Source organism: Pristiophorus japonicus, chromosome 17 (genome assembly GCF_044704955.1).
Source record: "Pristiophorus japonicus isolate sPriJap1 chromosome 17, sPriJap1.hap1, whole genome shotgun sequence".
Lineage (NCBI taxonomy): Eukaryota > Metazoa > Chordata > Chondrichthyes > Pristiophoridae > Pristiophorus > Pristiophorus japonicus.
Window position 1 is genome coordinate 30,845,101 of NC_091993.1, and position 26,753 is coordinate 30,871,853.

A 26,753-nucleotide genomic window follows, 5' to 3' on the forward strand; every position below is an offset into this window, starting at 1 on the left:
AATGAAGTATTTTTCAGAGTGTAGTCACTGTTGTAATATGGGAAACGCGGCAGCCAATTAGCGCACAGCAAGCTCCTACAAACAGCAATGTGATAATGACCAGATAATCTGTTTTTTGAGGGATAAATATTGGCCCCAGGACACCAGGGATAACTCCCCTGCTCTTCTGCAAAAAAGTGCCATGGGATCGTTTCCGTCCACCTGAGAGAGCAAACGGGGCCTCAGTTTAACGTCTCATCCAAAAGACGGCACCTCTGACCGGGCAGCACTCCCTCAGCACTGCACTGGAGTGTCAACCTAGGTGTTTTTGTGCTCGAATATCATGAGATAGGTCTTCAACCCACAACCTTATGACTCAGAGGCAGGAGCTGCCAACTGAACCACAGCTGACTCCCCTAAATCTCCTCTTAACCTTCTCTGCTTTAAGGAGCTTTTCCATAAGTGAGTTTAAGAGTGACAGTGGCATTGAGGAAAAGGAACATCAGCCAGGGTTTTCAGCTCCTGCATGGTATGTAGTGACCTCCTACTGGGAAAGTGTAGGTGTGTGCACATCTAGTGAGGAGACCATCAAAGTTGGCTGTGAAGCCTCACACAGTAAAACAGCCTGCAGGCAGTTCCTAGGTCACACATGAAGAATGGCCATTTATATATGAACATACAAAAATGATAGACCGGAAAAGCGCAGTTAGTCCATGAAGCTCTTATTCAAATATGGGACACTCTACATCCACTTGAATGGACTCAGTTTAATATCGCACCTGATAGGTGGTATCTCTGAATACGCTGCACTCCCTCAGGTCTGCACTGAAGTGTCTGCCTAGATGTACATGCTCAAGTACCAGCATACAAACAATGATAGATAGCTAAAGACCATTTGGTCCATCGAGCCTGTCCCACACTATTGCAATACCTTGTGTATCATAACATATACACTCCATCCCACCCGAAACCCTGTGATCTCCTGGGAGAGGCAAAAAAAAGATGAAAAAACCCAGTCCAATTTGGGGAAAAAAGAAATCTGGGAAATTCCTCTCCGACCCACCTAGGCGATCAAAACTAGCCCAGGAGATCACTCAGGCCTTGAATTCCCTGCAGTACCTACCCTTCTGTAAGAGATGATCTCCGCCAGAAACAAATCCAGCTTTTGCTTGAAGGAATTCAGTGAGTCTGCATCCATCACATGAAACGGCAACTTGTTCCAGAGGTCTACTGCTCTCTGGGAAAAGAACCACCTCCTGACGTCTAACCTAGATGTAGCCCCATACAACTTAAATTTGTGCCCCCTGGTCCTGCCTAACCTTTTAATTGAAATAAACTGTCAGCTGGAACACAATTTATTCCCTTCATTATCTTATAAACCTCAATCAGATCCCCCCTAAGTCTATGCTGCTCTCAGGTGTAGAGTCCCAACTCCTTTAGCCTAATTTGATACCTGAGATGCTTTAGACTTGGAATTAGTCTAGTGGCCCTCTTCTGCACCCTTTCCAGAGCCTCAATATCACCCAGCATGTGAGGAGACCAAAACTGGACACAGTATTCCAAGTGTCGCCTGACTAAGGTCTTGTACAAGGCCAAAACAGTACGCCTCGTCTTATACTCAATTGTCCTATGGATACACCCCAATACCTTATTTGCTCGAGCTATCGCTGCACGGCATTGCTTGTGTACCTTTAAGAATGTATGCACTAGAATCTCTTTCTATCTCCACCATCTGTAATGCCTTTCCCTGGAGTGTGTATGAATGTTGAGCATTTGCCCTGCCCACGTGCATAACACTGCACTTATCTAAGTTATACTTCATTGTCCAGTCTTGAGCCCAGTCTCCCAACACATTAAGATCTGCCTGAAGCAGACGAGCATCTTCTACAGTTCTAGCACTCGCACAGATCTTGGTATCATCTGCAAATTTGCAAATTGTGCCGCCAGGCCCTAAATCCAGATCATTAATAAAAATAGTCCCAACACTGATCCCTGCGGATACCACTGGTGCTGTTCTCCAAACAGATACAAAGCCATCTATAACTACTTATTGCAAGACAGTTCTGAATCCAACTCAATATATTTCAACTAATACCAGAGGCTCTGATCTTATAGAGAAGCCTTTTGTGTGTAACCTTATTAAAAGTTTTTTGGAAATCTAAGTAGACAATGTCTACTGGGCTTCCCTCATCCACCAACTTTGTAACTTCTTCAAATAATACAATTAGATTTTTAAGACATGACCTCTTTTTATGAAACCATGTTGGTCCCTAATATGTTCCTCCCTATCCAAGTATTCATATATTGCATTCCTTATGATTCCTTCAAGCATCTTACCTATTACTGATGTTAAACTGATGGGCCTATAGTTATACGGGTCTATCTTGTCACCTTTTTTTAAAAATGTGGACTACCTTAGCCTCTTTCTAACTTGTCGGAACCATGCTAGTTCTGGAGTGTGGCTTGAACCCACAACCTTGAGACTCTGAGGTGAGAATGATACTGAGCTACAAATTTTTTTTAAATAATACAATTAAACCAAGCGCCCCTTTGTTAAAGGGGCATGACAACTAGAACCTGCAAACTAATCAAAACTGTTTAAGAAAACCTAACAAATCAAATTAAAATTCTGTTCCCGGGAGGTGATGATGCACTCCAGTCCCTCCGGCGCCCACCTCTCGCGGAAGGCCGCAAGCGTACTGGTGGACACCGCGTGCTCCATCTCCGGGGACACCCTGGCGCAAATGTAACCGCGGACGAGGCAGTCGGGATGAATGACCCGCTCGACCACCCGCTGCCTGGACCTGTTAATGGCCACCTTGGCCATGCCTAGGAGCAGTCCCATGAGGAGGCCTTCCGACCTACCCACTCCCCCACTACACCGGGTGCCAAAGATCAGGAGCGTGGGACTGAAGTGCAGCCAGAAATCAAGGAGCAGCCCCCTCAAATAATGGAAGAGGGGCTACAACCTCACTCACGGTATAAAAACATGGAACACAGACTCCTCCGGGCCGCAGAAAATGCAGGCAGCGTGGGAGTCCGTGAAGATACTGAGCTACAGCTGCCACCCAGAAGCTATTTAATTTGCATTTTTTTACTTTGCACTTTTAATTTGCACTTTCCCAAGGTGCTGGGAAAGTCATCGCTAGAGTCCTCCTCAAACGTCTTCTCCCTGTGGCTGAGCAGCTCCTCCCGGAGTCACAGTGCGGATTTTGTCTCCTACGGGGCACAATGGACATGATTTTTGCAGCGCGACAGCTGCAGGAAAAATGCAAGGAACAGCACCAGCCCTTATACATGGCCTTCTTCGACCTTACAAAGGCCTTTGACACTGTCAGCCGCGAGGATCTGTGAAGCGTCCTCCTCCGTTTCGGATGCCCCCAAAATTTCGTCACTGTCCTCTGCCTGCTCCATACTGACATGCAGGCCGTAATCCTTACCATCTGATCCATTACAGACACAATCCACATCCGAACCAAGGTCAAACAGGGCTGCGTCATTGCCCCAACCCTCTTCCTTGCTGCCATGCTCCACCTCACAGTCAACAAGCTCCCCGCTGGAGTGGAACTAAACTACAGAACCAGCAGGAACCTGTTCAACTTTCGCCGTCTCCAGGCCAGGTCCAAGACCACCCCAACCTCTGTCGTCAAGCTACAGTACGCAGACAACGCCTGCGTCTGCACACATACAGAGGCTGAACTCCAGGACATAATCAACGTATTTATTGAGGCGTACGAAAGCATGGGCCTTACGCTAAACATCCATAAGACAAAGGTCCTCCACCAGCCTGTCCTCGTCACACAGCACTGCCGCAGTCATCAAGATCCACGGAGTGGTCCTGGACAATGTGGACAATTTTCCATACCTCAGGAGCCTCTTATCAACAAGAGCAGACATTGATGAGGAGATTCAACACCATCTCCAATGCACCAGTGCAGCCTTCGGCCGCCTGAGGAAAAGAGTGTTTGAAGACCAGGCCCTCAAAACTGCCACCAAGCTCATGGTCTACAGGGCTGTAGTAATATCTGCCCTCCTGTATGGTTCAGAGACATGGATCATGTACAGTAGACACCTCAAGTCGCTGGAGAAATACCACCAACGATGTCTCCGCAAGATCCTACAAATCCCCTGGGAGGACAGACGCACCAACATTAGCTTCCTTGATCAGGCCAACATCCCCAGCATTGAAGCACTGACCACACTTGATCAGCTCCTCTGGGCAGGCCACATTGTTCGCATACCAGACATGAGACTCCCAAAGCAAATGCTCTACTCGGAACTCCTTCACGGCAAACGAGCCAAACGTGGGCAGCTGAAACGCTACAAGGACACCCTCAAAGCCTCCCTGATAAAGTGCAACATCCCCACTGACACCTGGGAGTCCCTGGCCAAAGACCACCCTAAGTGGAGGATGTTATATATGTGGACTTGTATTTACTCTGTACAGCCACCAGAGGACTCATCCCCTGGAATCCCAAGGGATCCCATAATCCCTTGGGAGCACAGGTATTTAATGAGGCTTCACAGGTTGGAGAGGGGCTCTGGAGACCTGCAATAAAAGACTAAGGTCACACTTTACTTTGAGTTCACAGTGTTCAGTCTGACTCTTTTTCCATACACAACAGAGGAAGTGCATCCGGGAGGGCACTGAGCACCTCGAGTCTCATCGCTGAGAGCATGCAGAAATCAAGCACAGACAGTGGAAAGAGTGTGCGGCAAACCTGTCCCACCCACCCTTTCCCTCAACGACTATCTGTCCCACCTGTGACAGGGACTGTGGTTCTCGTATTGGACTGTTCAGCCATCTAAGGACTTATTTTAAGAGTGGAAGCTAGTCTTCCTCGATTCTGAGGGACTGCCAATGATGATGATGATGATGAATTTGCATAATGTTTACATTGCACTAAATGGATGATTTTGCTATTGGTAGTAAACTACCATGTAGGGAGAGTACGGAAAAATGTCATAGTAACACTTTACTGGTGATAATGCTCGTTACTTATTCAAACTTGTGGGCCACCACATCCAAGCCTGATCTGTTCTGATGTGTACCACACAACCAGGACAAGATAGGAAATTATAGGATGGTTAGTCTGCTTCAGCGAGCTTTCAGGGCTATTTTTTATGAATCTATAGCATCAGCAGACACCCTGTCTGCCAGCAGCGTGAATTCATAATATCAACCCTTTAAACTGCAACTAATTGGCTCTATCTTAATCTAGGATGATGCTTGAAGCTTAAACTGGTGCATGTTCCATTCCCCAGAACTAACATCTCTCATCTTGATAAGATCGCAAGATAATTGAAGTGCAATGGCTGAGAGGGCAGTGGAAGCAGATTCAAGTGTAACTTTCAAAGGAAATTGGATAAATACTTAAAGGGCAAAATATTGCAGGGCTATGGTGAAAGAGCAGGGGAGTGAGACTAGTTGGATAGTTCTTTCTGCACAGGCAGGATGGGCCAAATTGCTTCTTTCTGTGCTCTATAATTCTATGATAATTAAGGATAAGGTGGACCATTCGGCCCATTGTAATTCATCCATCCAGCACAATCTTACAGTCCCCCATTGCACCATTGCACTTTTTTCTTAAATGTTGCCGGAGTTGTCACCTCTATTGCTCTATCTGGAAGTTTATTTCACATATTAGGAACATAGGAACCAATGTCCCTCCTGCATGCCCTCCCTCCCCTAATGCACGACCCATTCACATTTCTGAGCATGCGTGGTGCCAACAATGTAAAAGCCGATGAGCGGCCTGGGCGGGTCCTTGCAGATGACTGCATGGCCGCGCTTAGCGGGAACATTGATAGGAACAGGAGGAGGCCATTCATCCCCTCAAACCTGTTCCGCCATTCAATGAGATCATGGCTTATCTGTATCTTCACTCAATCCACCTGCCTTGGCTCCATATATTTTTATACCCATGTCTAGCAAAAATTCATCAATCTCAGATTTAAAATTCTTAAATGCTTATTGAAAGAGAGTTCTACACTTCTACCACCCTTTGCATGAAGAAGTGTTTAACCTCTCTCCTGAATGGCCTGGTTGTGATTTTAAGGTTATGCCCCCTTACCCTAGACTCTCTCTAACTATCCCACATTACAACAGTGACTACAATCCAAATGTACTTCATTGGCTGTAAAGCACTTTGAAATGTCCGTTGGTCATGAAAGGCGCTATATAAATGCAAGTCTTTCTTTCTATAAATTCCTTTCAAAGTAATAAAAAACCTCAATCAAATCACCCCATATTTATCACTCTTTGTATGAAAAATAATTTCTTGATATCACTTGTGAAATTACTGGTTTAAACCTCCACCCCCTAGTTCCACTCTCGCAATTTTAATTGAAAGTAATATTCTGGTTTACAAAGCATAAATTAACAAAAACATTAATTCACTATTAAACTGATTATCTGCAGCCAATCGTTAGCAAATAGCCAGTGCATGAGAATAAAAAAAAACTGCAAATGGCAGAAATGAAATAAAAACAGAAAATGCAAGAAATACAAAGCATCTGTGAAAAGACAAGTTAACATTTCAGGTACAAATAAGTCGTGGCCAGAATTCTCTGCATGAGATTTGGCAGAAATTTTTTTTTAAATCGCAATCGTGACTGTTCAAGAAACTTTAATGAAGGAAGGGATATATGTGCAAGCCAAGAAATTATTTGTGTCATTATTTTACATAATAAATATAAAACAATAAAAATTAAGTAGGCTAAAAAAAAGGAGCGCCCAACGTGGGGCTCGAACCCACGACCCTGGGATTAAGAGTCCCATGCTCTACCGACTGAGCTAGCCGGGCTGCTACATTCCTGCTTCGTTAAGTATGTGTGTCCAGGCAGTTTGCACATCTTTTCTTGATTGGTTGGTCGTGAACTTTTTCTTGTCCCTTCACTTGCTGTCCGGAAATAAAAGACAGAAAAGTCCTGCCGGTTACTTCCGCCTCAAGTTTCAGGAGCTCCCACTTCCGGGTGCAGCCCAGCTGGCGTCTCACGTGACTCGGGGTGTAACAATCCCGGGAGCGCGCAGGCTCATGCATCAGCTCAACACTCCTGGTCCTGATACAACCGCCCCAGTGCTGGGAGGCAACTAGAATCAATACTTTACCCTGCTGATTCCAGCCCCCCGGCCCAACTGCACTTCCTTTTGCATCTGTTTGAGTCAATGCATGCTGCAGCTAATAATCTACATCTATGTATATGATAATCTATATATGTATACAGCAACATCTTATATTTATATAATATGCTCTTATATTTATATAGCACCTTTAATATAGTAAAACGTCCCAAACCACTATATATATGATAATCTATATAGAGATATAAGCCATTATATATAAGAACAATAGAAATAGGAGCAGGAGTGGGCCATTTGGCCCCTCAAGCCTACTCCGCCATTTAATAAGATCATGGCTAATCTGATCATGGACTCAGCTCCATTTCCCTGCCCACTCCCCATAACCCTTATCCCTTATCGCTCAAAAATCTGTCTATCTCCACCTTAAATATATTCAATGACCCAGCCTCCACAGCTCTCTGGAGCAGAGAATTCCACAGATTGACATTTGATTTGCTTTGCACCTACCATACAAAAGAAGAAGAAGTTATGTGGAGAGACTGGAGAAGCTGGGTTGTTCTCCTTAGAGCGGAGAAGGTTAAGAGGGGACTTGATAGAGGTGCTCAAAATCATGAGGGGTTTTGATCGAGTAAATAAGGAAAAACTTTGCAGTGGTAGAAGGATCGATCACCAGGGGACGCAGATTGAAGGTAATTGGCAAAAGAACCAGAGGCGATGTTAAGAAACATTTGTTTACACAGCAAGTTGTTATGATCTGGAACGCGCTGCCTGAAAGGGTAGTGGAAGCAGACTCAATAGTAACATTCAAAGGATAATTGGATAGATACTTCAAGGGGAAAAAGAATACAGAGCTAAGGGGAAAGAGCAGGGCAGTGGGATTCATTTAATCGCTCTACCAAAGAGCTGGCACAGGCTCCATGAGTTGAATGGCCTCCTTCTGAGCTGCATCATTCTATATCATCTTCATAGGCAGTCCCTCGGAATCGAGGAATACTTGCTTCCACTCTTAGAATGTGTCCTTAGGTGGCTGAACAGTCCAATACGAGAACCACAGTCCCTGCCAGAGGTGGGACAGACAGTCGTTGAGGGTAAGAGAGGGTGGAACAGATTTGGCGCACATTCCTTCCACAGCCTGCGCTTGTCTTCCGCATGCATTCACCGACGAGTCTCGAGGCATTTAGTACCCTCCCGGATCCGCCTCCTCCACCCAGGGCGGCCTTCGGCCAGGGACTCCCAGGAGTCGGTGAGGATGCTGCACTTTACCAGGGAGGCTTTGAGGGTGTCCTTGTAACGTTTCTTCTGTCCACCTTTAGCTCGTTTGCCATGAAGGAGTTCTGAGTGGAGCACTTGTTTCGGGAGTCTTGTGTCTGGCATGCGAACGATGTGGCCCGCCCTGTGGAGCTGATCAAGTGTACTCAGTGCTTCAATGCTGGGGATGTTGGCCTGGTCAAGGACACTAATGTTAGTGCATCTGTCCTGCCAGGGAATTTGTAGCATCTTGGGAAGGCATCATTGACGGTATTTCTCCAGTGACTTGAGGTATCTACTATACATGGTCCATGTCTCTGAGCCATACAGGAGGGTGGGTATTACTACAGCCCTGTAGACCATGAGCTTGGTGGTAAATTTGAGGGCCTTGTCTTCGAACACTCTTTTCCTCAGGCAGCTGAAGGCTGCACTGGCGCACTGGAGGCGGTGTTGAATCTCATCGTCAATGTCTGCTTTTGTTGAAAAGAGGCTCCAGCGGTATGGGAAATGGTCCACATTGTCCAGGGCCGTGCCGTGGATCTTGTTGACTGGGGGGCAGTGCTCTGCGGCAGGGACAGGCTGGTAGAGAACCTTTGTCTTATGGATGTTTAGCGTAAGGCCCATACTTTTGTTACGCCTCGGTAAATACATCGACTATATCCTGCAGTTCAGCCTCAGAGTGTACGCAGATGCAGGCGTCATCTGTGTACTGTAGCTCGACGACAGAGGTTGAGGTGGTCTTGGACCTGGCCCAGAGACGGCGAAGGTTGAACAGGTTCCCACTGGTTCTGTAGTTTAGTTGCACTCCAGCGGGGAGTGTGTTGACTGTGAGGTTAAGCATGGCAGCGAGGAAAATTGAGAAGAGTGTTGGGGCAATGAAACAGCCCTGTTTGACCCCGGTCCGGATGCGAATTGGGTCTGTAATAGATCCGTTGGTAAGGATCACGGCCTGCATGTCATCATGGAGCAGGCGGAGGATGTTAATGAACTTTTGGGGGCATCCGAAATAGAGGAGGACGCTTCATAGACCCTCGCGGTTGATAGTGTCAAAGGCCTTTGTAAGGTCGAAGAAGGCCATGTATAAGGGCTGGCGCTGCTCCCTGCATTCTTCCTGCAGCTGTATAGACATTCTATAATGCTAACCTTGTCACATTGCGATTTCACTCTCTCACCAGAGGTGGCGCTGTAATGACTCAATTTAGGGTGCGTTAATTTGCAACACCTAAAGCTCTGATTGGGCCCCTTGACGACAAGTCCTGATTGCTGATTGGTCCCCTTGGAGGATAAGATACACCAAGAATTATATAAAAAGAACTATATAAAAAGAACTGGGGATCTTTACTCTTGAAAAAAGAAGGCCGAGGGATGACCTAGTAGAGGTCTTTAAAATTATGAAGAGGTTTGGTAGGGTAGACATAAATAAGATGTTTCCACTTGTGGGGGAGGCCAGAGCTAGGGGTCTTAAATATAAGATAGTCATTAATAAATCCAATCAGGAATTCAGGAGAAACTTCTTTACCTAGAGAATGGTGAGAATGTGGAACTCGCTGCCACAGGGAGTGGTTGAGGCGAATAGTATCGATGCATTTAAGGGGAGGCTAGATAGGTATATGAGGGGGAAAGGAATAGAAGGATATACTGATGAAGTAGGGAAGGAGGAGGCTCGTGTGGAGCATAAACTACACTCCAAAAGCACTCCATTGACTATAAAGCACTTTGAGACATCCAGTGATCATGAAAGGTGCTATATAAATGCAAGTCTTTCTTTCTTGGACAGTGCATCAGTGTAACAGAACTAATGTCTGTCACTAGATGTCACCACCACATTGAGGAGGTCATTTCAACCCAAGCCACCCAGTGGGAAACCCAGGTGTTCGGCTTGCACCCTGTTTGTACCACAGCCGGGGAATAAAACCAGTGGTTGGCCCAATCCTGTTAGTCTCTCACTGGTTTTCTTTCTTTAATGTGGGAAACGCAGCAGCCAACTTACACACAGCATGCTCCCACAAACAGTAGTGCGATAATAACCAGATCATCTGCTTTAATGATGTTGATTGAGGGATAAATATTAGGCAGGACACCAGGGATAACTCCTCTGCTCTTTGAAATAATGCTGTGGGATTTTTTATGTCCACCTGAGGGAGCAGATGGCTTAAAGTCTTATCCAGAAGACGGCACCTCCGACAGTGCGGCGCTCCCTCAGCACTGCTCCTCCAACAGTACGGCGCTCCCTCAGCACTGCTCCTCCAACAGTACAGTGCTCCCTCAGTACTGCTCCTCTGACAGTGCGGCGCTCCCTCAGCACTGCCCCTCCGACAGTGTGGCGCTCCCTCAGCACTGCCCCTCCGACAGTGCGGCACTCCCTCAGTACTGCACTGGGAATGTCAGCTTAGATTTTTGTGCTCACGTGTTTGGAGTGTCTAGAGTGGGACTTGGAGCTGATGCTACCAATTGAGCCTTGGCTGACACATTCAAAGGTTTAAATGGAGTTTAGTCCAGTTTTCATTCTGCATACGGTATAACGACAAGTAAGAAATGCTTGCATTTATTTATAGAATGTCTCAAAGCCCTTCACATGCTATGGAAATTGATGGTTGCTATGGGGGCATTTGGTGCACAGCAGGGTCCCACAGACAGAAGTGAAATGCACGACCGGTTCATTTGTATTGATTACTTATTGGCCAGAACTCTCTGCCCTTCTTTCAATGTTGCTGTGGGCCATGTGGTAAGGTTTATTATTAAGAGCTCCAAGAATTAATTAGTATAGATGTTGGGGGAGGGGCTCGGTTAATTTTAATTAAATTAAAATGCTTCAGAAATATTTTGGGGAGATGATTACGAGCTCCTCCCCCCCTCCCTTCCCAACATTTATTTACATCTATATAATTTGGACTAAAGGTGTCAACATTGGGGAAATTACATAGAATTACATTTGTTTCTTTACTTGCCCCATTACCAGCTCCTTTTGCCTCACACCATCATCCCTTGTCATTTAATCTCTCCAGGCTTCCACCCTGTCTTTCTTTAATGTAGTAAACACAGCAAGCTCCCACAAACAGCAGTGTGATAATAACCAGATAATCTGTTTTTAGTGATGTTGGTTGAGGGAGAAATATTGGCCAGGCCATTGGGGAGAACTCCCCTGCTCTTCTTCGAATTAGTGTCTTTTATTAGGGATCTTTAATGTCCACCTGAGAGGGCAGACTGGCCTCGGTTTAACGTTTCATCCGAAAGACGGCACCTCCGACAGTGTGGCTCTCCCTCAGCTCTGCACTGGGAGTGTCAGCCTTGACTTATGTGCTCAAGTCCCTTGAACCCACAACCTTCTGACTCAGAGGCGAGAGTGCTACCCACTGAGCCACAGCTGACACTAAATATATGGGGTTTTGTTTTATTTGTACTTTTCCGAGTGAAATACGTTAAAATAATGCATATTTTAAAAATTAGAATGTGTAAGTCACCCCGGATGAGGGAGCTTTAAGGGTTTGTTCCCCTGGAGATGGAACGGGAACCATCAGTTGTTCCGCCGCCAGGGGGCGCTCGACTGCCTGACTCACAAACTACCCAGAATTGGAGTTCAGACTGACAGAAAATCTATTCCATCGGACACAGAACTATCAAATCAGAAATATATATATATATATATATATATCGACATTTCCTCTGCAAACTTCATGAAAATGTTTACAGAAAATTATCTATTAAGGTATGATGATTTTTGGGGGAAATGGTCACTGAAACCTTGCTCCAAAATTTCACATTGCAAATTCCATTTCTTGGTTATATTGATTTCACTGACCCAACCTTCACAGCACGGGGAAAGGGAGGGCGGACTTAATCATTCCTTCCGTGTATTCTCCTCCCCAGAATTTCCAGTTCATACAATCAGTAGAATATTACATTTTATTTTTTTAACCAAACATTAAAAGGCATTTATTTACCACAAGGTTCCTTTTGGCATATTTTCGATGCAAGTTCAATCATTCATTTATATGATGTACACTTATTGTAACGTACAGTTTAAAAAAAAATCACACACACACACACATATCGAGAACAATTGTTTGGTGGCATAACCGACAATTCCTTAAATAGTTCAACATTTTAAAAAATATGTGCGGCGTAATTGCAGTGGGACTGTCTCAGTCTTTTATTCTCCCAACAGTTTCTGCCAAAGCACTTTTTATTTTCGTTACTTGTGTCGATCGCTACACGTAGGAAATATTAAAGGTTGCTGCAGGAATGGGGAACAGCCACAACTGAGGCTGAGACAGAGAAGTGCTTGCACCCGCGGAGCCGCTGATATCCCAATGAAATTCACAGGTTACAGCCAGGTCCGTGCGATTCCGTCTCTCGACAAATACAGGACCCAATCATTCACCCACCCCCACCGCGGGGTCGATTAATTTGCTGAACGCGCATTTGTCTTTAAAAAAATAAATTAAAAAACAAATCTAATCTCTAGATCATTCCATGGAAACTTCATATTTCACTGATGTGGAGCTATGCAAAGATGCAACGATCCGTGTTCAGAGAGAGAGGGACATCAGTCTGACCCACTCGGGGCTTGTGCATCTGGTCTGAGATTAACAATGAGAGTATTGGACAGTGAGACTGATCACAGCATTGAACACAGTATTATTCCGGAACACGGTCATTTATTCATTTTGGCCAATTATACTTTATTGTATTAACTCCCCCCACACCTGTAAAACGAATAATCAAAAAGACAGACTTGCATTTCTATAGCGCCTTTCGCGACCATCGGCCGTCCCAAAGCGCTTTACAGCCAATGAAATACTTCTTGAAGTGTGGTCACTGTTGTAATGTGGGAAACGCAACAGCCAATTTGCGCACAGCAAGCTCTCACACACAACAATGTGATAATGACCAGATAATCTGTTTTTGTGATGTTGGTTGAGGGAGAAATATTGTTAGATAGCTCTCCTTTCAATAGTGCCATGGCATCTTTTATGCCCAGCTGAGAGGGCAGACGAGGGCCTCGGTTTAACGTCTCTTCTGAAAGACGGCACCTCCGACAGTGCAGCGCTCCCTCAGTACTGGAAGTGTCAGCCTCGATTTATGTGCTCAAGTCTCTGGAGTGGGACTTGAACCCAAGACCTCCTGACTCAGAGGCGTGGGTGCATGCCCACTGAGCCACGGCTGACACTAACCAAGGTGTGAGCGCACAGAACACACGGTAGTTTAGTTGGGTTTTTGCTGAGTGGTGCGACTGGAGGGTATATTTTCACACTGATTATTGTACACAGAAGCCAGACAGCAGTGCTCGCTCTCGATAATGTTCAGCGGGATTCCCACCTGGGTGTCACCCAGCTCTTGTTTTAGAGTGCCAGAGAAAGGTCGAATTGCACAGGCGTGTGCCAAGGCTGGCGAGGATAGCTTGCGGAAGATTTCCTTCATGGATTTCCTGAACTCTCTCCTCATTAAGCAATACAGCACTGGGTTCAGGCAACTGTTAGCGTGGGCCAAGCACACGGTGACTGGGAATACGTAGGCGTGCAGGATGTAGAAGGTTTTGTCCCAAGGCACGGCGTTGAGTTTGACCAGGACGCCCCAGAAGGTTATCAGGTGATTGGGGAACCAGCAGAGAAAGAACGAGAGCATGACGATGGTGATGGACTTGGTGACTCTGGACTTCCTCTTGGGGTTACTGCTGCTAATGTGTTGCTGTCCCAGGAACCTGACCAGCAGCAGATAGCAGATGGATAGGACAATGGTGGGCAGAACAAAAGCCAGCACGATCTTCTGGATGTGGTAGAGGGCCAGCCAATACTGACCATCGTCCGGGAACTTCAGCAGGCACAGCTTGTCGCCCGCCAGTGTGGAGGTGGTGGAGAAGAAGGCGGTGGGCAGCGTGGCGAGGCTGGCCACCACCCAGAGAAGGAGGCTGACCCACCGGACCGAGCAGGGCACTTGGCCGCTTCTGCTCTTCAGAGCCGACGCCACCGACCAGTACCGGGCGATGCCCATGGCCGTCAGGAAGAAGACACTGGCGTACATGTTGAGCACGGTGACGGACAGGATGATCTTGCACATGGCGCTACCGAAGGGCCAGCTGAAGTCCAGCGCCGTGTCCACCGCCCAGAAGGGCAAGGTGAGGACGAACTGGAAGTCGGTCACCGCCAGGTTGAGGATGAAGAAGTTGATGGTGGACCTCTTGCGCCCGGGCTTCAGCCTCATCAGGAAGATGACCAACACGTTGCCCACCAGGCCGGTGGCGCAGACGATGGAGTAGCTGATGGAGATGATGATCCTCAGGGCCGGGGAGCCGTCGCCAGGGATGTCCATGTCGTACAGATTGTGCGGCAACACCATCGAGGTGGCGTTGTCAGCCCTGGCGGTGGCGTTCAACACGAGTTCCTCCATCTCCTCTGGCTCCAGGCTCACTTCCCAGATCATGTCCCCGATGCAAAAGTTGCCCAACTTAACATACCCCAACCCCAGCTAGAAATATTGCATTGAAGATGCAGCAGACATAAAAGAGCCTTTCTCTTGCTCTGGTTGCTGGCGGGGTGAAGGGGACGCTTCACAAGGTGCAGCTTTGCTCGGCGGATGAGCCAGAAGCCGTGCAGTGCGCACCCGGACCCGCTCCCAGTTTTGCGCTTTGAAGGCAACGCGGATCATTGGGCTTTGGAGCGTCAGTCCTCTTGCACTCTCCCATTGGCCCTGTCCTCGGCAGCTTCTGTGCACCAATTGGTCGCTGGGCATGTCGATCCAACAACCTGGACAGGCAGGGCTCAGGCACGCATGCGCACCACTGCTCTCCATGGTGCTGAAACACAACACTGGGAGATTGCTTGCTTATTTATTCTCTTTGCATCTCACACAAAACCAGGCAACAACACATTGTTTTTAATGCACCCGACGCATTTGTTTCCCACACACAGAATTGCACGACAGACTGGCGTATAATCGCACTCTGTGGTTAATAAATATTGAAGTGCATCTCGGCTGGTGCCGGAGGTGAGTGTCTGAAATGGGGAGGGTTCGCGTGTTGAGGCATTGGAACCGCTCGATGTTAGTCCCAGGCAGGGTGTGCGGCTGAAGATACAGTCATACTTGTGTGAGACCCATCCCGACAGTCCCTCGCCTCTGCCACCGTCACCCACACACCCTGCCCCTGTTCCCAGCAAATAACTTGCCTGTCTGGAATGCAAGTTTTAAGGAGCAAATCTCCCCTCTTTTTTTTATAACGAAATTCTACATCTAAATACAAGTCAGAGTGGTGTGTAACTCTTGTATATAAGTTCTCGTATGAACACTGACGGGGTGGAGGTGCTAGATATTTTGCCAATTGTGGATTTAACTCCTGATATTTCCCCCCGCGGCAGGCGAGGGAAGGGAAGGGTGAAAGAGACAGCTGAAGGAATCCCCGGAACGCAGAGCCTGGATCGGGTATTTCAGCAAAACTAACGGGAAACTGAAGTGGGAGGAGATCTGTCAAACTGAAAACAATATATAAGCGCTGCGGAGCACTGAGCTACCGCGACGACGAATATTATTCAGGTGATAAAAGTGACGATTAAAACTGGTTAAGTTGCCATTGTATTCCTCTTCATTCTGCAGTGAACAGAGGGGTCAGGCCCAGTGGGTCGCAAACTCGCTTCTGAGGCAGAAGGTGGTGATTGCATGACCCCACTCCCGGGACTTGAGCACATAAATCTAGGCTGACACTCCCAGTGCGGTGCTGGGGACTGCATAATAACATAAGGAGTTTAGAAGGATGAGAGGGGATCTCATAGAAACGTATAAGATTCTGACGGGACGGGACAGGTTAGATGCGGGAAGAATGTTCCCGATGTTGGGGAAGTCCAGAGCCAGGGGACATAGTCTTTGGATAAGGGGTAGGCCATTTAGGACTGAGATGAGGAGAAACTTCTTCACTCAGAGAGTTGTTAACCTGTGGAATTCTCTACCACAGAGAGTTGTTGAGGCCAGTTCATTGGATATATCCAAGGGGGAGTTAGATGTGGCCCTTACGGTTAAGGGGATCAAGGGGTATGGCGCGAAAGCAGGAAAGAGGTACTGAGGGAATGATCAGCCATGATCTTATTGAATGATGGTGCAGGCTTGAAGGGCCAAATGGCTGACTCCTGCACCTATTTTGTATGTTTCTATAAGGAGCAGGAGTCGGCCATTTGATCTCTCCAGCCTGCTCCACCATTCAATAAGATCATGGCTGATCCGAGCCTGGCCTCTGCCTGCTCTCCATAACCCTTTAGGTTAGGGTTAGAGAGTGCCGCACTGTCTAACATCTTGGGTGAGATGTTAAACCGAGGCCCTGTCTGCTCTCTCAGTTGGATGTAAAAGATCCCATGGCACTATTTCGAAGAACAGCAGGGGAGTTATCCCCGGTGTCCTGGGGCCAATATTAATCGACATCACAAAACATTTTGTTATCAATGTAACAAAAACAGATTACCTGGTCATTATCACATTGGCTATAAAGCGCTTTGACACGTCCGGTGTTCGTGAAAGGCGCTATAGAAATGCAAGTCATTCTTTTTTTTAAACATCATGAAGATGTGTACAAAACGATTACATTTTCTTTCAGACCCTTGGGTTAGGAGACGAGGACTCCCTTGACGGGAGTGTAGATGAATCCAGCAAGGGACTATTATTATTCTGTGAAATGAGTTGTGTTATTGTGCTGACGCCACCCGCAGCACTGAGTTAAAAGGGAAATGGAAAGGAATGGTCAGTGAAACATCTAACTGCTGGTGAATTAAGAGTTAGAAACCTCTGCGTCTGCTTGTCCTCTGGGAACAGAGGAGGATTGCAATGTCGGCGTGTTCCTACCCACAGGGAATCGTTAAGGAAGAAATAGCGGGACATCTGGATAGGAATAGTGCAATCAAGCAGACACAACATGGATTCATGAAGGGGAAATCATGTTTAACTAATTTACTGGAATTCTTTGAGGATATAACGAGCATGGTGGATAGAGGTGTACCAATGGATGTAATGTATTTAGATTTCCAAAAGGCATTCAATAAGGTGCCACACAAAAGGTTACTGCAGAAGATAAAGGTATGCAGAGTCAGAGGAAATGTATTAGCATGGTTAGAGAATTGGCTGGCTAACAGAAAGCAGAGAGTCGGGATAAATGGATCCTTTTTGGGTTGGAAATCGGTGGTTAGTGGTGTGCCACAGGGATCGGTGCTGGGACCACAACTGTTTACAATATACATAGATGACCTGAAAGAGGGGACGGAGTGTAGTGTAACAAAATTTGCAAATGACACAAAGATTAGTGGGAAAGCGGATTGTGTAGAGGACACAGAGAGGCTGCAAAGAGATTTAGATAGGTTAAGCGAATGGGCTAAGATTTGGCAGATGGAATACAATGTCAGAAAATGTGAGGTCATCCACCTTGGAAAAAAAAACAATAAAAGGGAATATTATTTGAATGGGGAGAAATTACAACATGCTGCGGTGCAGAGGGACCTAGGGATCCTTGTGCATGAATCCCAAAAAGTTAGTTTGCAGGTGCAGCAGGTAATCAGGAAGGCGAATGGAATGTTGGCCTTCATTGCGAGAGGGATGGAGTACAAAAGCAGGGAGGTCCTGCTGCAACTGTATAGGGTATTGGTGAGGCCGCACCTGGAGTACTGCGTGCAGTTCTGGTCACCTTACTTAAGGAAGGATATACTAGCTTTGGAGGGGGTACAGAGACGATTCACTAGGCTGATTCCGGAGATGAGGGGGTTACCTTATGATGATAGATTGAGTAGACTGGGTCTTTACTCGTTGGAGTTCAGAAGGATGAGGGGTGATCTTATAGAAACATTTAAAATAGTGAAAGGGATAGACAAGATAGAGGCAGAGAGGTTGTTTCCACTGGTCGGGGAGACTAGAACTAGGGGGCACAGCCTCAAAATATGGGGGAGCCAATTTAAAACCGAGTTGAGAAGGAATTTCTTCTCCCAGAGGGTTGTGAATCTGTGGAATTCTCTGCCCAAGGAAGCAGTTGAGGCTAGCTCTTTGAATGTATTCAAATCACAGATAGATAGATTTTTAACCAATAAGGGAATTAAGGGTTATGGGGAGCGGGCGGGTAAGTGGAACTGAGTTCACGGCCAGATCAGCCATGATCTTGTTGAATGCCGGAGCAGGCTCGAGGGGCTAGATGGCCTACTCCTGTTCCTAATTCTTATGTTCTTATGTTCTTATGTTTTCCATTTAATCATAATTCAAAGTTCGACTTTCCAGTGCTCCCTGTGGGCTGATGAATGGTTTGGAGAAAGAGAGGTTGACATATTCACTGTTGGGATTTGTGAAAACTTCAACAAATTCTGACATTGTAAAAAAAATAAAGTCCCCAAACTTAAAAAAAAAGTTTGAATATCAAAGATAACTGACATCCCTGCAGATCCTCACACAGAGAGATAGATGAGTAATTTGAGACATGACATGTGGTGACTAGCAGGCATGAAAGAAACAGGTGACTTTGGACCTAAACTTCTTATAAATCTTAAAACCAACTGATCCCTCGCAACGGCTCCCCTCCAGTACTGCCAAGAGTGCAGACTCTCCTGGTGGGTCCACTGGGAGTTTTCTCGCCTCATAGTCTGGGTCTGGTGTAGACTCAATGATCGGGACTGGTTGCTCTGATTGGTCAAAAACTCCATGATCCTTGGATCGTGTGACTATCAGGATGGGAGTAGGCGAACTAGATGGACCTCGGTCTTTTTCCTGTGTTCCCATGTCATAGAGCATATTGCAGGAATATTGCAGGAATATGCAGTAAACATGGAATACTGAGGAGATGGGGAAGGCTGGAGAGCTGGAGAAGACCGTGCTGTTGACAAGAATAGTCATTGGGAGTATCTTGAAGGGAGCTGAGGAGGTAACATCATGGAAAAGCTAAAGGAGGGGGGTTCCAGAGTGGCTGAAGGAGTATCTACCAATGGTAGGACAGTGGGACTGGAGATGGAGATGTAGGCCATTGTTGGAGGAGCAGAGGGTGCATTTTAGGGACAGGCAGCCGGAGGAGATCACAGAAGTAGGGAGAGATGGAGCATGGAGGAATTTGAAGGTGAGAATGAGAATTTTAAAGTCAATTTTCTAGGACCTGAGATGTTGCAAGCAGATAAGCAGAGAGTTGAAGAAATCCAGTCTTGATATGAAGTAATCCCTGGAACTGAGTGCCTGTATCGGTAGGGTTTTGACAACTGATGGGGAGAGGTATGGTAGAGGTGGGTCATATTATGGACATGCGAGAATGAGGCCTTTGTAACAGATCAGATGTAGGGAGAAAGCTAGGCTTAAGGTTGAGAACGAGGCCATGTTCTTTACATCAATTTTTAAAAAATCACAACAGATACCTTAAAATGTAGGTTACAAAATATTATTTACACAAAAGATTGTTAGAAGTTGGAAGTTACTGCCACAAATTATTTGTTGAAACAGAGTCCATAAATACTTTGAAAGGGAATTCGACATTTACTTGAAAAAAGGGAATATTAAAGTATACAGGATTGAGAAGGAGAATGCAATCAGACTTGGATGTATATCACCGTTCCTGCATTGTCATTGGGTCAAACTCCTGGAATGTCCTACCTACCGGCACTGTGGGAGTATCTTCACCGCACGGACTGCAACACTTCAAGAAGAAGGTCCACCACCACCTTCTCAATGCTGGCCTTGCCAGCGATGCCCAGATCCTGAAGAATGCTAATTATCTGAATGGTGACAGATTAGGAAAAGGGGAGGTGCAAAGAGACCTGGGTGTCATGGTACATCAGTCATTGAAGGTTGGCATGCAGGTACAGCAGGCGGTTAAGAAAGCAAATGGCATGTTGGCCTTCATAGCGAGGGGATTTGAGTACAAGGGCAGGGAGATGTTGCTACAATTGTACAGGGCCTTGGTGAGGCCACACCTGGAGTATTGTGTACAGTTTTGGTCTCCTAACCTGAGGAAGGACATTCTTGCTATTGAGGGAGTGCAGCGAAGGTTCACCAGACTGATTCCCGGGATGGCGGGACTGACCTATCAAGAAAGACTGGATCAACTGGGCTTGTATTCACTGGAGTTCAGAAGAATGAGAGGGGACCTCATAGAAACGTTTAAAATTCTGACGGGGTTAGACAGGTTAGATGCAGGAAGAATGTTCCCAATGTTGGGGAAGTCCAGAACCAGGGGACACAGTCTAAGGATAAGGGGGAAGCCATTTAGGAACGAGATGAGGAGGAATTTCTTCACCCAGAGAGTGGTGAACCTGTGGAATTCTCTGCCACAGAAAGTTGTTGAGGCCAATTCACTAAATATATTCAAAAAGGAGTTAGATGAAGTCCTTACTACTAGGGGAATCAAGGGGTATGGTGAGAAATCAGGAATGGGGTACTGAAGTTGCATGTTCAGCCATAAACTCATTGAATGGCGGTGCAGGCTAGAAGGGCCGAATGGCCTACTCCTGCACCTATTTTCTATGTTTCTATGTTTCTATGTTTCTAATAATAAAAGACTAGGTGGGTCAATTGGAACAAAACCTAATGGTCCCAATGACCTGTTCATGTGTTGTAATGCACTATGATTCTGAGTCAATATATCACCTTTAACTTATGATCTTCTTTGTGTATAAATAAATCCAATATTTAACACAGAAAATTGTGAAATGATACATTTTGGTAGAAAGAATGAGGAGAGGCAATATAAACTAAAGGGTACAGTCCTAAAGGGGGGCATGAACAGAGAGACCTGGGGGTTTATTTGCACAAATCGTTGAAGGTGACAGGGCAGGTTGAGAAAGCGGTTAAAATAGCTTGTGGGATCCTGGGCTTCATAAATAGGGGTATAGAGTGCGAAAGCAAGGAAGTTATGATGAACCTTTATAAAACACTGGTTCGGCCTCAACCAGAGTAGTGTGTCCAATTCTGGGCACTGCACTTTAGGAAGGATGTGAAGGCCTTGGTGAGGGTGCAGAAAAGATTGCCGAGAATGGTTCCAGGGATGGGGGGGTTTCAGTTACGTGGATAGACTGGAGAAGCTGGGGTTGTTTTCCTTCGAGCAGAGAAGGTTGAGAGGAGATTTGATAGAGGTGTTCAAAATCAGGAGGGGTCTAGATAAAGTAGCTAGAGTGAAACTGTTCCCATTGGCAGAAGGGTCGAGAACCAGAGGACACAGATTTAAGGTGATTGGTGACATAAGAAAAACTTTTTTACACAGCGAGTGGTTAGGATCAGGAATGCACGGCCTCAAAAGATGGTGGAGGCAGACTCAATCACTGCTTTCAAAAGGGAATTGGATAAGCACCTCTATGAAATAAAATAGCAAGGCTACGGGGAAAGGATGGGGGAGTGGGACTAGCCGAGGTGCTCTTGCAGAGAGCCGGCACTGGCTCGATGGGCTTAATGGCCTTTGTTGTGTATGTATATACCCTGTACACTCAATGTACAGTTAGATAAGACCACTGAATGTATCTTCACACTGTATACACTATGCCTGTACCACCAGAGGGTGCAACTGGTGGAGACCTAGGGGTCACCTGCACACTGCAGGTAACCAAGTATAAAAGGGAGCTCATTCAGGAGCTGCAATAAATGGACTAAGGTCACAACAGTTCAAGTGCAATACCTTACCTTGTAGAATCATTACTAGAGTGCTTACAGACACAATAGCCTTCTTCTGTGCTGTAGTCATTCTATGATTCTCTTATGGTCCAAAAAATGTCTTTTCTCCAATTCACCCCACTAATTTGCTTCATGATGTAAAAATATTTGGTTCGTATCCCTAATTCTTATCCTCTACTTCTAGTGAGAATGGTCTCAGTGGCCTTAACCTCTCTTCTTAGCTCCTTGATTTAAGAAGTTTAGAGATGTCCAGTATTTCAATTAATTAATTGCATCGGTTCACAAAAACAAACAGAACAATACAACTTCTGTTATGCCTTGAATAAAGAGTCAGACTAGATACTGCAAGCTCAAAGTAAGGTGTGACCGTAGTCCCTTATTACAGGTACCAGAGTGCCTCTCCAGCCTGTGAGGCCTCCTTATATACAGGTGCTCTCAAGGGACTGTGGGATCCCCTGGGACTCCAGGAGATAAGCCCTCTGGTGGTTAAACATGGTATTTACAGGTTTACATACATAACAACTTCAATGTGCACCGTGTTGGAAACAGACGAGTGGCGACTTTACCTTGAGCCATCTCCTCTCATCCCTCTTCCAGTACAGAGCTCCTCAGTCACCTGTTCTGCACCACCAGTAACTCTGGGAGTCAAAGCAGCAATCTTGCACATGGGTAGAATTCCAGTGTAATATTGGCATATCGATTGTCTAACTTCTCTATCTTTGACTTGTACATTGAATTGAGGTGTCAGCCGTCGCTCAGTGGGTAGCACTCTCGCCTCTGAGCCAGAAGATTATGGGTTCGTCATCCCTTTCCAGATATTTGAGCACAAAAATCTAGGCTGACACTCCAGGGCAGTACTGCACCATCTTTTGGATGAGATGGTAAACCGAGGCCCTGTCTGCTCTCTCAGGTGGATGTAAAAGAAAAATTTTCAGAAGAAAATTCTTTACCCAAAGCGTGGTGCGAATGTGGAACTCGCGACCACAGGGAGTGGTTGAAGTGAATAGTATTGATGAATTTTAAGGGGAGGCTAGACAAGCATATGAGGGAGAAGTGAGTAGAGGGTTATGCTGATAGATTTAGATGAGGAAAGACGGGAGGAGGCTCGAGTGGAGCATAAATGAACTATTTCTGCAATATATCCTGTGTAATCCGATGTAAAAGATCACAAGGCACTATATTGAAGTCAGAGCAGGGGAGTTCTCCCTGGTGTCCTGGACAATATTTATCCTTCAACTGACACCACGAAAGCAGATGATCTGGTCATTATCATATTGCTGTGGGAGCTTGCTGTGTGCAATTTTGGCTGCCACCTTACAACAGTGACTGCACTTCAGGAGTATTTCATTGGCTGTAAAGCAATTTGGGATGTCCTGAAGTCGTGAAAGGCGCTATAGAAACTAAGGCATTTCTTTCTGTTACATGGGAAAGCTGAAAAGAAATGGAGAAAGAAGTAGAAGTAGAAAAAGGTAAATAATTCCACAATCAGCACAGAGAGCCGATTCCTGTCATAGACCGAGAGATGAGAATGGAGACACGGAGCAGGGGTGGTTCCTATAAAGATTTAGGGGCTGAAATGGATCAACTTATTGCCCACTGCCGCCGACATTCCTCTGCATCATCCGTCCAGAGCCACTTTCGACGTGGCCTGGAGCGGGCGGGAGGGGAGGGCCGCTGGGACGCGCCCGCCAACGTCAGCGGACGGCCGAGTGGTATAAATTGACTCCCGCCCGCCGAGATGCCAGATTGGTGCGGGCGGCAGTCGGTGCGAGCCGGTGGGAGTCGGCGACAGAACGGGGGTGGATCACTGGCTGGAGGCTGGTCTGTCCCCGACGGTAAGTTGGAAGATCGTGGAAAAAGGGTTAGTGAACATTTTTTATTTGTTTTTTCGCACAGCAACTTACCTTGATGGGGTCCCCTGAAGGTCTTCCGATAGTTTTAACATTTTTTGTTAATGATTTTTATTTGCAGATCTTCGGCCCTCCGTGGGCCTGACTCCATCCTCGGCGGCACTTGGGCAGCAAGCGCCTCTGCCTCCGGGAATGCGACCTCCCGCCCGCTGCTGCCCAGATTGGCGGCGTAAGTCCCTCATTTGCCGCCTGCCGAACTTCGAGGGACCTTGGTGATGAAAACCCCGCCGAAAGTACCTTCCGGTACCTCGGCGGCACTTTGGGCAACACTTGGGCGGATGGAGGCCTTGACCAAATCTGGTCCCATAGAGTCAAATGAGAAAATAAAGAAGGGAGAACAAGAAAGGTAAGCACTGTCAGACAGGCACAGTTGGACGATATCTCACACCGTGTCTGTCCCACACCCTCAGATACCAAGGATCCAGAAACAAGCTTCATAGACTGACACACCTCTATAATTGACAAGCTGCAATGTTTTGGAACACATTTTAAAGAATTAAAAAAAAATACACATTATTAATAAGAAATGGAAAAATTAATTTGTTTTCTGTGACTTTTTACTTCAGAGGCATGTGTTATAGTCAGGCTAGGCCATGTGTATGAGAACTTATTCCTGCAGCTACCAAAAAATCAATATAAAATTCAGGGGCCATTATAATTTACAGCATGACATAATTCACCAGGCTCCATTACAGCAAGCTGTGGTTGAGCAATGTCATCTTAAGATAAATACTTTCAGGAGTTTATTGCTCATTTTGGGTGGCAATAAAGAGAAGAAACATTGGATACTTTAAGAATGTCACTGATTGTTTTAGAAACATAGTTGATGAACACTGACAGAGCTGACAAAGAGGTGGAGGGTTGTCCCTTGGTGATGGTGGAGAGTTGGGCAATAGGGTTCATGCCTATTTTCAGCCGTGGCTCAGTGGCTAGCACTCTTGCCTCTGAGTCAGAAGGTTGTGGTTTTAAGTCCCACTCCAGGGACTTGAGCACATAAACCCAGGCTGACACTCGCAGTGCAGTGCTGAGGGAGCGCTGCACTGTCGGAGGTGCCGTCTTTCAGATGAGACGTTAAACCGAGGCCCCGTCTACTCTCTCAAGTGGACATAAAAGATCCCATGGCACGCTTTCAAAGAAAAGCAGGGGAGTTATCCCCGGTGTCCTGGCTAATATTTATCCCTCAAATAACATCACTAAAAAACAGATTATCTGGTCATTATCACATTGCTGTCTGTGGAAGCTTGCTGTGCACAAATTGGCTGCCGTGTTTCCCCCATTACAACAGTGATTACACTCCAAAAATATTTAATCGGCTGTAAAGTGCTTTGGGACGTCCGCTGGTCGTGGAAGGCGCTATATAAATGCAAGTCTTTCTTTCTATTTCGCTCCACAGGAGGGACTCCCTGGTTTCTGTCAGAAAGTGTGTCCGTCAGGAGGAAGACACAGAGTGCAGGCCAGGGAAGGAGGGGCATTAGCCTTGCAGAGGCTGATTAGACAATGGTTCTGTCACTTGACAAGTAATCCGGAGACACGAGTTCAAATCCCACCATGGCAGCTGGGGAATTTAAATTCAGTTAATTAAATAAATCTGGAATTAAAAAGCTAGTACCAAAAATTACTGGATTGTTGTAAAAACCCAACTAGTTCACTAATGCCCTTTAGGGAAGGAAATCTGCCGCCCTTACCCGGTCTGGCCGATATGTGACCCCAGACCCACAGCAATGTGGTTGAACTGCCCTCAGTTATACCAAATGGCTACAAAATGAACAGTAACACAAAAGCAAATTACTGTAGAGGCTGGAATCTGAAATTATAACAGAAAATGCTGGCAATCTCAGCGGGTCGGGCAGCGTCTGTGGAGAGAGAAACAGAGTTAACATTTCAGGTCTGTGACCCTTCGTCAGAACTGGAAAGGTTCGAGATTCTTAAAGAAGTGCACAAAATGAACAGTGGTTCTTCTCAAGGGCAATTAGGGATGGGCAATAAATGCTGGTCTTGCTGCTGTTGCCCACATCCCATGAACAAAGAAATGGGCCCCAAGCTCTGAACTCCCTCCCTAAACCTCTTCACTCTTCACCTCTTTGACCAAGCTTTTGGTGACCTGCTCAATACCTCCTTCTATGGCTCAAATTTTGTCTGATGATGCTCCTATGAAGCACCTTCTGATGTTTTACTACAAAAAAGGCGTTAGATAAATGCAAGTTGTTGTTCAAAAAAAACTGGGCCTCATAAAATTCAATTCCAGTGGGTCTGCATTAATGTCCTGATATTTAAACCAGTAAATTACTGTCACATATAAACTCATTGAGAGCTTGAATTGGTTTATATACAGAATAACAGATATGGATTCTTAGCAGATTAAGAAACTTGAAAGAAGATTACCTCTAGAAAGAAAGGGACTTGGATTTCTATAGCGCCTTTCACGACCACCAGACATTTCAAAGCACTTTACAGCTAATGAAGTACCTTTGGAGTGTAGTCATTGTTGTAATCTGGGAAACGCGGCAGCCAATTGCACACAGCAAGCTCCCACAAACAGCAATGTGATAATGACCAGATAATCTGTTTTAGTGATGTTGATTGAGGGATAAATATTGGCCCCAGGACATCGGGGATAACTCCCCTGTGTCATGTATCTTACATTATTATATATAACTGTATCCTAACATGCTATACATGACTGTAATAAGATATGACCTGTAACCACCAGCATACCTTACCACCCAGGGGTGCACTTGCAAGAGACAGGTATATAAGAACAGGTCTCAGGCAAGTGCAGCATTCCAGAGCTGTGAAATAAAGGTGCAGGTCCAGCGTGACCTTGATTTCACGACATGCCTCGTGTGAATCTGTACTGAGGGGACAGGACTTTACAGTGGCGACGAGTTACGGGATTACAGAATCCACAGAATGGCGAACGGATCAGATGAAAAGTACAA

The 26,753-nt window shown here is 46.1% G+C and overlaps 1 protein-coding gene and 1 non-coding gene across 2 annotated transcripts; both read right to left on the bottom strand.

The window, feature by feature from the left end:
* Window positions 1-6,712: 6,712 nt before the first annotated feature.
* On the bottom strand, window positions 6,713-6,785 carry trnak-cuu (transfer RNA lysine (anticodon CUU)). Its single transcript has one exon. It is a non-coding gene; the product is annotated as a tRNA-Lys (tRNA).
* A 6,731-nt stretch (window positions 6,786-13,516) lies between these two features.
* Window positions 13,517-14,731, bottom strand: LOC139227961 (relaxin-3 receptor 1-like). Its single transcript, XM_070859121.1, has one exon. It carries the CDS (start codon window positions 14,729-14,731, stop codon window positions 13,517-13,519), a length of 1,215 nt encoding a protein of 404 aa, XP_070715222.1.
* Between the last annotated feature and the right edge of the window lie 12,022 nt (window positions 14,732-26,753).